The sequence below is a fragment of the Gadus macrocephalus genome, chromosome 4 (assembly GCF_031168955.1).
Source record: "Gadus macrocephalus chromosome 4, ASM3116895v1".
NCBI classification, from domain to species: domain Eukaryota; kingdom Metazoa; phylum Chordata; class Actinopteri; order Gadiformes; family Gadidae; genus Gadus; species Gadus macrocephalus.
In genome coordinates, this window is record NC_082385.1 from 26123250 (window position 1) to 26136186 (window position 12937).

The window sequence follows — 12937 nt, forward strand, 5'->3', positions numbered from 1 at the left end:
AGCCTCGCAGGGTTATACACTGTCCCCCTTGGTCAAATGGCTTCATTCACTAAACGGTTCTAGTCATGTGGTTTGACACAAAAGGAACTTGACGATTAATGGGATGAATCGGTGAATGGGACGGGCTTTGTTGGGGTTTCAACTATTAAAACTTGTTTGCTGAACACTTCAAGTCATAATCGGCCCAGAATTGTGTACATGATTATGGTGGCAAAGTTTGCACATAGTTTCCTGGGGTGCGTTCGGTACTTAAACTGTATAGGCCTACGTACAATCAGAGTTGAGGAACTTTAAATTAGTTCCTGGCATCAATCTGTTGCCAAAATGTGGAAAAAAAAGAGTTTCTTTTCTAATTTTATAACACTTGCAATAATGCAACTAATGCACGCAATGCAACTTAACAACTCGGATACATGTGTCATAAATATATACGTTTCATTTGACGTTTTGGCCACTGGGGAAGGGCTATATTCGGTGCCCCTCGGACAAGCGGGCCCACCTACAGGGGAGACAGACTGCTACCTCCCCTTTTCTCTGCAACTTCTGACTTCTTGTCTAAAAACGTTGTACTCCAAACAATGCGAGTGCCTCTTCTCTCCTCCTCGTGCACTCAGGGCTGAAATTGGAAGACACACTCGTGGCTTTACCGGCGTTCACCACACACGACTATTAATGGGACCAGACGACTGAGTGAGGTGGTCGCGTCTCTGTTTGGAGGAATTTGAAAGAAGGCTACAATGGAGAGCGCGTTTTACCCCGTGGTGCGGCTGTCCTTCCCGGGTTATATACGAGTTGCGCTGCAATGCATGGTGGTGGTGCTGAGCCAACGTGGTGAGTGGTGAATATTTACTTGACTCTATTCCTTGCAGATATGTTCGCGCTTTGCAAACGACCACCTGACATTTGACGTTGACGCACGCATTTTGTCAGACAGGCGTGTTGATCGCTTTACTTTATCAACCATGAGAACTGTTTCCTAACGTTACGATCAATGAATAGGCAAAACAACCACTCTAAATGTAAAACAAACCCTATAGAAGGCTACAAAGAAAAACGAAGATGATATATGGATGTTAAAGAGCCAGTGAACCCAAACTCGTTTTTTTCAATTTGTCTGCATTAAACCTGGTCTTATCTTCAACAAAGTAATCTATGCAATGGTATCACTGTTACTGAAGTAAGTCTAAAATCCTATGTTTTTGCCATTCTCCGTAAAACACTACGTGAATGGTCCGCTCTGCTGAAGGCAGGTGCGTTCTGTTCGTGACGTCAGACTACCTTTTCCGAGGCATCGTGACGTCGACCACGGGACACCGCGGCGCGGTGTGTGGACGACGTGTGAATCTCCGTCTGGCCAGCTTTTTATATAATATCCGAGTGAGGGTTATACTTCCCGGACACCGCTATAGTGCGTGTTTCATGTCCAACATCGCTCATTACAGCGCTCAAACACTAGCCTACTATAAAAGTATCAAAAAGTTGGCGTAGGTCGTAACCACGGGGATTACACGCCCCCCTTATTTATAAAACTCTCTCCCAAACACGTTCTTAAGTAAAACACATCATTTTCGAATTCCATCTTAAACAGTGGGTTCACTGGTTCTGTACATTGACGTTCAGCTTGACATCTCAACAGTGTGGTCCCTGGTTTTAACTTACTTAAAATCAAGGCTATCAAGGATTGTCTATTGGTGTATGTTCATTTATTAATTGTATTAGTTTACATGTTCTCATATGATTGGTTTGCATGGTATAAAATCGAATGCAGTCTGTCTCATCCTGCCATTGTTGTTAATATCTGAAAAGCAACTCTTATATATTTCTCTTGATCGATTGAGCATTCCCTACTATGACTTGATGTCTAATGTGGACACTGGAGCGGTCACAAATGATCAGAAAAACAGAAAACAGTTATTCAAATATTGTTGGATGAGTTGTTAAAGTACTGTAGCAATTTATTTTAGCTCTAATCATGTGACAAATAACAACATACAGTGTGTTGCGACATTTCGTAGGTTAGTAACTCTTGACCTCATGCTTTCAGGGGGCTCTCCTCTTCCGAGTCACGGGTGACGAAAGAAAAATAAGGTTGTAGAGCTCAGCTGGCGATAAATCACAGTCTAAAACAATCTGGCACTTGGGTACCTTTCTTGTTGGTTCGTTTTCTGCCAAGTTGTTACTCATTTGGTAGGTTAAGGTCTGTTCGGACACTGAACTCAATAACACATCAAAAGATAACATAGATAACAAAAACAAAATACACAAGAAGGATTGCAAAAAAAAAAAGGTTGCAACATGAATCGTTGTGTGAGCCAGTGTTTCTGACTAGGATGGTCTTGAGGGCCTGACAGCCATTGGCTTCCATTTGGCGGTTGAGCGACAGCCCCCCTGGGCCATGGACCCCCAGCCACTGTTGTGTTAACACCCTGCTCTCCCTAAATACTGTTTACTGAACACAAACGAGACGGGGTGACTCAGACACATCTGGCGAGTGCCTTCGGGACTTCCAGGATTTACCCCCCTATGGGACGGGTGGGGGGTAAATCCTTTAAGCTAACTTCCCTCTTTTTTTCTAAGTACACTCCTTCAACCTCTGTCCTCCACCCCCCCCCCCACCCCCCCCCACAAACACCTACACACACACACACACACACTAACACACACACGCACACGCACACACACACACACACACACACACACACACACACACACACACACACACACACACACACACACACACACACACACACACACACACACAGTTGCTGACTGGAGCAGTGCAGACTACAGCAAAAGTCTGGTCGAGTTTAGTCTAGTCTGGCTTGTTTGGGTAACCCCTGACCTCAGCTGTTGCAGGCCCAGCTCCCAGGCAAGGTGTACGCATAGACAAACCAAAGACGTAAACAAGAGGCATTTGCTCTTCAAGTGCTTTGTTTAAGCTCGGGGTCACTGACACTGTTCCTCGCTACCGGTCCTTTCAAGGTTGTGGTGGTCTTCAGACACTATCCATACCAGCCATGTTTGCTTTTCCCGGTATCTTTCAACCCTTGGTATATTAAGGCTGGCTACCTCCAATGCTCCAAGAGGTCAGTTTAATTTACTGTGAGTTGGAAGTTTGATGATATTCTTTTGTAATTGTTGGAAAAATAAATCCTAGCTTGTGTAATGACAAGGGAGGTAGAAGCCTTTCGGGTCTTTGGACTTTTTTTTGTATTACTGATGTTTTATTTTGAGGGGTTATATTAGTGTATAAATTCCTATTGCCCTTTCTTTGTATCCTGCTCCAGCATTAAGCTATAGTTCCCCATACTAGTGTCATGGGCCATTGGTTTCCAGGTCCTCTCTCATGGTGCATGGGGAGGCGAGGAGGAAGAGAGCGATCTGTGTTATTGTAAGTCATTTAGATAACAACTGGCCATGAAATAAACCATCCAGCCCACTGCTCTTCTTCCGGTTGACATGTTAGTCCTATGTCTACTCTGGACCATTTCTCTCCTGTTGCCCTGTTCTCAGTCAACGCTCAACTCATTGTTGTATCAAACATGTGCTGACTGGGACTAGGGCCATTATTTGCTTGCAGAATGAACAGTAGAATCAGTGGACGAAGGATGGTTTTCATGATGGATGGATGAATGAATGAATATAAAAATGCAATGATTAAGAAAAACTTAATTTGGGACTGGAAAGATAATTGTTTGATAATTGAATATTGCAGTGAATACAAGAGTTCAACAAATATTTAGTGTGGTTAAGCTCATGCTCGCCCACTGGGAAACTATGATTTGGGTTTGTTTTGAACTGGTCCACTTCTGACCCATATAGTTCAGTATTAAGTCGTGATGAAGTCACCAAATCAGGTATCCTATAATCAAACCCAAAGCTTTATTCTCAATTTCTTCACATTTCACAAACGTACAAAGGAATCGAAACAAGTGCATAAAGTACACAGGCACAACAGATAAAGACAGGTAAACAATAAAGTGCACAACAGATAAAGACATTTACTAATCTAAAAATAAAGAATAAAATATAAGAGTGCAAAAAATAGTCAGAAGTAGCAGCAATATATTGTTATATATATTTTAGTAGTGCAAAATATATAAATTGTAATATATATACATTGTAGTGGTGCAAAAAACTGTCAGTAATAGCAGCAAAAAGTATATTGTATGATAGATTGTAATGGTGCAAAAATTGTAGATGGTAGTAGTGCATGCACGACTACTTAATCCCGATAATGCAACGTAAAAGAGCACAACTGCTGTACACTTACCTCCTCACTCACTTCCGATGTCTTTAAAGCGCCAGAGTGCTATCCCGGTGGCCACTGGACCCTGAGGAACCCGTACCGTAGTGTGGACTTTGACTCCACTGAGATCCAGAACACGGCCATCCAGGACCTCATCTGCGACCACTCGCTAGAGGCCGGGTGGTACCGCTTCAGTGTCAACAACAAACCGGCAGAGATGCCCACCAGCTGCGTGGAGGTAAGGGGACAAAATAATCACCACCTGCCATGCTATGTGAAGACCTAGTCGCAAGCCAGAAGTACAACAATGGCCGCTTTTCCTTCTGTGTTTCAAATTTGCTCAATCTCGATTGGCTCATGCCAACAAGACACAAAACGTAAAACAAACAATTATTAGGATTAACTTAGAAGCAACGAATATAAGTAAGACATAAACAAGAACCAGCTTTGTTTTGTGATGGAAACAATAAAACGCAAAGCTGATTTGGAGAAGAAGAGAATTAATTTCAGGGCAGGTTAACAATATAGTGCTCATGTGCTACAGCAGTACCTGACCAGGCTGCACTGTGTAGGGGGGTTCTTTACTTTCCAAATTACAGGGTTTCCAGTACAGAAATTTCCTTTCAATAGACACTTAAGTAGTTCGCCTCACTTTACACAGGTACTTCTATTAAACCATCATCTTATTTTCTCTTATCCTTCCTGTATGTGTCAGGTGCTTGTTTTTAGTTTAGCTACTGCTAAAGGCAACTTTACGCACCACCGTTTTATATGGTCCCAAAATGATAGCCCTATCTAAACTGTGAACAGCAACCAAACATCCTAACCATTCCTTGTGTGGGAAACGCAACCAAGGTTGAGTGTGCCCTCAGACCCTTAATTGACCCCTTTGGGCAAAGGTGCTTGTTACACATAACATTGCTAAACGCTGTTAATGACACCAGTTTGCATTCCCACCCCAGATGAACCGGTGTGGTACCCAGGCGCCTGTGTGGCTGTCCCTGAAAGACGGGCCCCTGCCCAGGCCTGGCGAGGTGAGGCAGCTGTCAGCCTGCGCCACGTGGCAGTTCTTCCTTGGCGGCACAAAGGACTGCTGCCTCTTCCACATCCCCATCACGGTGCGCAACTGCGGGGACTACTTCATCTACTACCTGCAGCCCACCCAGGGATGCATGGGCTACTGCGCAAAAGGTGAGTGGATGGTCATTATACACTTGTCCGAGCAAATTGTCAATGGTCGGACAATTACTGGTGTTACTTTCAGTTAGTTATTATTATTATATATATATTTTTTTTTTTAACTGAATAACGCATGCAATAATGCAAGTAATGCACTCAATGCAACTTAACCAATTCCTATGATATCCCATAGGGAGTGGTTTTGTATTTTTGTTTAATTTTTGTTTAATTTTTGAGTATCCATTTGTATACTGTGTGGATTTAGAAATAACATTAATTATGAAAAACAGTCATATTTAAATGAGACAGTCTACTTAATGCATGGTGAAGTTGATTGAGGCACTTTTATTGACTGACAATATCACAGATTTAAATCCGTAGTTTGATATGGATTGATAAAATAAACTGTTCAAAATTGTTTGTTTCCACAGTAAACCAATAAATAAAACCTTTGTCTTGTAGTTGAACCAGACTTTGGTCCAAAACTTTGTCCACCAGGTGAAGTTGAGGTCAACGGGAGATGTAAAGGTGACAATATAAACCAATGCTCCAATGTTCAGTGATTCAATATAAAGAAGAATGTGTTATAACATGAACTCATTATTATAAGGACTCCATACAATTGTTTAAATGAACATCAGCAGGCCAAACTGGAAAGTTGAACGACTAATAGTATGTTTCCCGAAAATAAAACGGGGATGGGGTCATAATCCATAACCTTAATTTAATTATAATTGGCTAATAGAGTTATATTGAAAAAATTGTCACACAAACAACAAATAAGCCCAAAAAAAAAAAACTGAACTTAAACAAATTACTTTTTCCACCATGCCTCAAAATCAGCCAGCATCTCAGCCCTGACCTCCAGACCCACCATCACCCCAGAGCTGGTGGGCAGCAGTGTCCACCTGAGGTGCTCCTTCCTGGGGCCGCCGTCCAGCCAGGACCTGGGCTACCAGGTGGTGTGGGCGCGGCACATCGGCCACAGCATGAAGGCAGAGATCAGGCAGGAGTCCACCATGAAGACCTCCTCCCTGGTGGAGATGGATGGTCTGCACTTCAGACTGGGGGAAACGGTAATTCCTAACAGACCCTTGTCAGGGACAGGGGGGGGGGGGAGAAGTCAATTTAGTGGTGGGTCGCGCTGACTTCTGTGACGGGGGAGGGGTTGTGTGTATGTGTTGTGGGGTTGTACAAAGAAAGTGTGTTGCATGCCATAAGGGAACGGTAATGCCTGCATGGGGGCAAATCTGAACATGTAATTGGGTAATAAAGTGAGTAACATCCGTTTCCCCCCCCCCCCTCATAGTTCTCCTGTAGTGTTTCTACGTTCAGAGCGAACTACAGCCACAGTAGATCCACGCCGAAGGAGAGCGAGAGCTTCTACGCTGGATTAAAGGTAAAAATAAACCACCAAAAAGAATAAGCTGTTTAACAGTTCTGCTGTTCCTGACCAAGATATGAATGATGAGGGTTTATATTTGCATATAATGTTAAGAAGAAGTAAAATCGTATTCTGTCCCTTTATGAGAACCCTTAGAATGAACATTCAGGTAAACACTTTGAACTTGAAGGAAGAACCAAGTCTTAGAGGAAGTACATTGAAACTGAAACTGAAACAAGAGTACTCAAGGCTTAAGAATTAAGTCATAAACATGCTTTCACATAAACTTTAGGATAAATGCTAATTAAGGTAATTAACAAAAGAGCAGAGAAAGCAACAAAAATACATCAAAGACAAAGTGTTTATCGCAAACCCTCTCCAATAGTTTACAGTGCAAAATAACAGAATACACCATATCAAAGAGTGGCAGTTTGTAGGTGACTAAAAAGCCACTGTGACCTATTACCTTGAATAAATATTGGAAAGTACACAAACTTTAGATGCTACTCAATTCGACACACTGGACCTTTAAATGTGACATATTATACCACCAGGTGTGAGTGTGATTAGCCGTTACAAGCCGTTTTGAAAATCTGCCTCTTCTGACATCACAAGTGGGCGTGTCCAACTAGTTGCATGACGGATAGATGAGCAATGTTTGCTACAGTCCACTAAGGCTGTTCAACAGATCAATCAGCACACATCTAAGTCGACACGCCTACTTGTGATGTCAGAAGAGGCAGATTTCCAAAACGGCTTGTAGCTTCAATCACACTCACACCTGGTGGTATATTATGTCACTTTTAAACGATTGGACTAACGTTATCTATCTGCTGCGATCTCTGTCGGTAGTTTTCCGTGGAGACGCTGCACATAGCGGAGAACAGCAAGGAGCACCAGGTCAGCATCCACAGCACCGTCCCGATCCCGTGTCCCCGCCTGCAGCCGGGCCACCAGTGTGGCCTCCCTCTGGTCCTCAGTGTTCTGGACCCAGGTCAGTCTCACATTGGGTGCGTCAAATGGTAGAGATAAGCGAGAATGGTGGGATTTCCCAGCATGCTTTGGAGGGAGGAGTACGAATTTCAGTTTCATGGGATTAGCAGCGAGAGGTGGGAGAAAGGGAGGGAGTTTAAATAGAGAAATATACATTCTGAGTTAAATGTTTCGATATTGCTTGGTCAAATTCTTGGTAAAAAAATTAATAAAAATCTCCTTGTGTTTGTTGTTGTTGTTGTTGTTGTTGTTGTTGTTGTTGTTATGTTCTCATTGTTCTTTTCCAGGGACTGGTAACTGACGTGCACTGCTAAAAGGAAATCTGAATTAGAAATTGCACCTCTTTAGACCAGAATTAAGCAAAGATCCCAGACCCTCACTCAGCCTACACGCACACACAGACACACACATTCAAGGAACACAACCTCCACAAGTCAAGGAAAAAAAAAGATAAACGCATCACCTGTCGATTCCCGCTTCTCGTGTTTCAACTCGCCTTGGCGTGCCAACGAGCCAACTCATCAATGCTAGCACAGCAGCTTCAAGACACTGTGTTTACACCGTTTGCTCCAGCTGACACCCGTTAACAACCTTGTTATCCTCCTCCCTGTCGCCATGCAAACAGACAGCCGGGACCACGAGGCCCCCAACGTGGCCCTCTCCACCTGCCAGCTGGCCCTCACGCCGTCCTCGTGCACGGATGCGGGCTGCGGCGGCCGCGCCTCCTTCACCCTCACCGCCGTCACCGACTTCACGCGTGACGGGAACCGGCCCAGCCTGGTCAGTGCCGGCCCTGCGCCGGGGGCCCCGCGGCTCTGGAGGAACTACGTCTCGCCCCCCTTGAGAGTGAGTGGGAGACCGTCGGTTGGTTTGGGATTGAGATGAGAGTACATGACATTACATTAGATTACATTAGTAGTAATTCAATTCAATTTAATTTTATTTATATAATCCCTTAACCACAGGTACATTTTCAAAGGGCTTAACAGGCCATATGCTTGTGACACTAATTCTTCCGCATGGTGGTAAGGAATGTATAAAATAGACCAATTGACCAGCAATAGAGTAGTGTTCTCACGATACCAAAAGGATGTAGGACACCTTCATAAACATCCTGAAACTGATACTGAAACTTCACCACAGCTAAGAACTTAAATGTCAGTAAAGCTAAAACCTCCATCCAGCAGGGGAGTTGTATAATTTGGTGATCAGTCTACTTAATCCCTGGTTTGGGCTAGAGTTGAACGGTAAAGTGGTACTAGAAAGGTAACACAATACCCTGCCGTTAAAAAAACTTTTGTATACTCCATTTTATTAGTACCGGTACTTAAGAATTACAGCGTTTTAAGTCGCATTTCCAACTGTTGAGCTTTAATTGGAGAATGATAGGCTTGGCTGCAACATACTCGGCGCAGCTAGACTCGGTCTGACCTAGTGCTCTGCCGCCTGCCATATAGTGGAAATACTGGACAATAAAACGTACAGCACACAGCGATATGACACAGTTTGTTCCTCACTTTAATCCGGTTAGACCGATTATTTGCAAAAGTTTTCAAAATACTACTTTGATATCTGGTTGTGAATATAGAAGTGAAATATCAAAGAAATCTCCTAATCACCAAGTATTGCCGACATCAGATTAATGCATAGCATTGATAAGCTTTGATACAACTCTGCCCTTGATCTAATTATTTACAATAATCCAATTATTATGGTTAGAAATCTACAAATTCACTTTCTAATCATCTACAAACTAACAAACTAGACCACACATAAACTAAAATGTTAGTGATCATGAAAATAAGAAACAGAAATCCATGGGGGAAAAGAGTAAAAAAAGTAGGAAACATCTGGCGCTAATAGCAGATAATGCCGGTATAAGTGTTACATTTTATGCTGCCTTTTGTCTGCAGCAAGTGGCTTGGAAGTCCCCTCGTTGTTCCCTTGGGAATTGGTGATTAGCTTCCATAAGTGCGGCTGTCAGTCTTCCCCAGACACGCTGTCTCCATCACGAAGCTATCTGGCCTTCCATCTGTGTTCAGTGAAAACTTCAAAGGAGTACGAGTGAAGTCAGTGGGGGCCCGGGTCGGAGTGATCTTTTGTTCCCTTCACCTCCACCCCACTCATTCCCCTCAGGTCACAGTTCAGGACCTCCCCACCTCCATCTGCTACTCCCTGACCGATCCGCACATCATTACGCTAGACGGCAGGTAATTGACCTCAACCTGTTTGTCGTTCGCACTTCATTAAGGGAGCACTCGTGGCCAAAAGCTGTAGATACAGTGGTGCTGTGTGGTGCCACTATGGACGATTCTTAGAGTTTTCTTTAAAATAATCCTGGGACTGAGGCCAGATCCGGGAGGGGTTGCTGCTGTGTCTAATGTCAGACTGTTTTTCATGTGTGCAAATTTCTACCGTTAAAAAAAAAAACTGTGACTTTTTACACGTGTCTGATGAAAACATTAAGAAGGCAACCTATAAATAAATTAATGTCAATGACTGCTAAAGGGAGTTTTTTTGACGGCGGAGACAAGGAATATTTGTATTACCGACTTACATTTTTCTTACCATGTTTTGAGTACGTAAAGCAATGCGAAACCAGCGCTGAAGAACACCCTCTGTGCGTCCTTGTTTGGCATCAAAGGCGCTACGAGAACCAGCAGACCGGAACCTTCCTGTTGTACCGCAGCCTGAGCAGGAAGTTCGAGGTGCACGCTCGCCAGTGGGACTGCGGCAGCCGGCACTACGCCGTGGCGTGCACGTGTGGCGTGGCGGTGCGCGAGGAGAACGAGGTGGCGGTCTTCGACATGTGCAACGGGCAGCCGCTGGAGACGCGACCCCAGCTAACCGTCAAGACCCTTGGGGAGGGGCCCGGCCAGAGGCGCCGCCTCAGGATCCTGGAGGCCCACCAGGGGAAGAAGGTCACCGTAGGTATCTGAACCATGTCCCCGGTGTGTCCTGTTCAACAGGAAGTGATGCGGCAGGAAGTGATGCAGAAGGAGGATGTGATGTAATGTGATGTGGCGGGGGCAGCCTGTGTTGATCTTATAATGTTTAAAACAGTGACAGTGGGAATCTTATGGGTTTGATGGGTTTGCTACTGCTGGGTCTATAAAGTTGCCACTACAATACTCGGAACATATTTACCCTAACATGTCCATAACACTCACAGCAGCTGTAGTCCAGCATGGACACCTGCAGAGTTAGATGGATGAAACCTCAATGGATGTGGAAAGAAAAGGATGACGTACTGTACAAAACATGTATTTTACTAAAATAGAACAAACATTTCTACATCAGATACAAAACCATCACCAAATGTTGCTCAACGCAATCCAGAAAGGGCTGGAACACCAGAGTCACACAGTGAGGGGTTAATCAAATTGTTTATGCCAGATTAAAAACTCAGCAAACACAGATATTAAATGTGTAACTTAAATACGCACAGACGAATATGTAATGAAATAATTCTAGTTGTTGTTGCACTAGAATGACTTTGAGACGTTTGTGATGGTGATGCTTTGTTTATGATTCAAGACAGTTCCAGGTTGCTCGTTGATCTATTTTCTGAATGACAACCTCTAATCAGCTGTTAATTAGCTGCCGACTGTGCCTCTCCTCTCGTAGTTGATCTTTCCCTCCGGGGCCTCTGTTAGGGCCGACGTCAGCGACTGGGGGATGAGCCTGAGCGTCAGAGCGCCCGGCCTCGACTACGGCCACACGGAGGGCCTCTGCGGAACCTTCGACCGCAACATCCACAACGACCTCCACAGCTCCGAGGGCATCCCCTACCCTAGCGAGGAGCTGGGCCGCTTCATCGAAAGCTGGAGGTCAGTCAGGCCAGGGTCACGCCCTTTTGTTACCAGGAAGATGTTATGGAATGATCTAAATATCCTTAAGAAGGGGCAGGTCGTCTGAGGTGTTTTAACCCTCTGTATTCCCCCGGCAGGTTGGGTCCGGGGGAGAGTCTGTTTGACAAGCTGCCCACGGTGACGAGGCAGGCATCCAGGAGACCTTTCTGCCGCTGTCACCGAGGATACACCGCCGTCGGCTCCCAGTTGTTTGGTGGGGGGACGACCAAGGACCCTGTCACCTCCTCTCCCCACTCCGACTGCTCGGCCCACGACGACGTGGACTACACCTCCATGTTCCCCTCCATGGACACCACCCTGGAGTACATCCAGAGCTCCCGGCAGGACGACAGCATCCTGGACATGTCGGCCTCGGACCGCCAACACCCGCTGGAGAGACGCCGTCCGCACCCTCGCCCGCAGGAGGAAGACGACCCACTGGACGGGGAGTTCAGGGAGGACCTCCTGCTGTCGGTGGGACGGCAGCGGAGGCAGAGCCTGTACGAGTTCCAGCCGGTCTTCATGGCCCAGAGCCTGACCCAGGGCCTGGCGTACTTCTTCCCCGAGGACCACCAGACGGAGGCCCGGCCGGCTGTGTGGCCCAGCTGGCCCACGCCCAGCGGCCTGACCTCGGCCAAGGCCCTGGAGGTGTGCCAGACGGCGCTGGCCAACTCCTCGGTGGGGGCGGTGTGCCGCGATCTTCTTGGCCGCCGCTTGGACGAGGCGGTGGATCTGTGCATCCTGGACCTGCAGCTGAAGGACGACCTGAGCTGGGACGAGGCGCTGGTGCCGTACCTGGAGAACGAGTGCGAGCGGAGGCTGCTGGGGAACCGGACCCTGCGGGCGCTGGAGCTGTCGGCCCCGCCGGGGGCCTCCGGCGGTGTGGTCACGGCTCTGCGCTGCCCCAACTTCTGCAGCGGCAACGGACGCTGCACGACGTGGGGCTGCCATTGCTTTGCGAGTCACAGCTTTTATGACTGCAGCCTGGCCATCAGTGAGTCCTCCATAGAGTGACTTTAGTACAGTTTACTTTAGTTTAGTTTATTTTGATCGCATAGTTTCACAACATTACATGCATACATAAGTTTAGAAAACACTAGAAAAAAAATGACAAAGTTGTAATCTAAATTTATACATTGACATTTCTTATTAAGAGAACTGAACGAAAGGTGTAGGTTGAAGCACTTGCTTATACAATTTTACATTATGTTTTATTTATTCGTTTTTCGTAGGTCCCTCAGGATCTTATTTTAAGTATTATTTTTTATAATTGTTATTATT

The 12937-nt window shown here is 45.5% G+C and overlaps 1 protein-coding gene across 2 annotated transcripts in view; it reads left to right on the forward strand.

The window, feature by feature from the left end:
* The first annotated feature begins 490 nt into the window (after nt 1-490).
* The window catches only part of si:ch211-246m6.5 (von Willebrand factor D and EGF domain-containing protein), a 35469-nt gene continuing 23022 nt past the window's right edge, over nt 491-12937 (forward strand). Inside the window, exons 1-12 of one of the 2 annotated variants that reach the window (XM_060050780.1) lie at nt 491-831; nt 4303-4487; nt 5212-5440; nt 5891-5956; nt 6272-6504; nt 6738-6827; nt 7665-7806; nt 8431-8651; nt 9942-10015; nt 10450-10732; nt 11433-11635; nt 11755-12650. In XM_060050780.1, coding sequence (XP_059906763.1) covers nt 738-831; nt 4303-4487; nt 5212-5440; nt 5891-5956; nt 6272-6504; nt 6738-6827; nt 7665-7806; nt 8431-8651; nt 9942-10015; nt 10450-10732; nt 11433-11635; nt 11755-12650 — 2716 coding nt within the window. In that variant the 5' untranslated portion in view covers nt 491-737. The remainder of the gene's footprint in view (nt 832-4302; nt 4488-5211; nt 5441-5890; nt 5957-6271; nt 6505-6737; nt 6828-7664; nt 7807-8430; nt 8652-9941; nt 10016-10449; nt 10733-11432; nt 11636-11754; nt 12651-12937) is intronic. The other variant, XM_060050781.1, reaches the window with a different exon arrangement.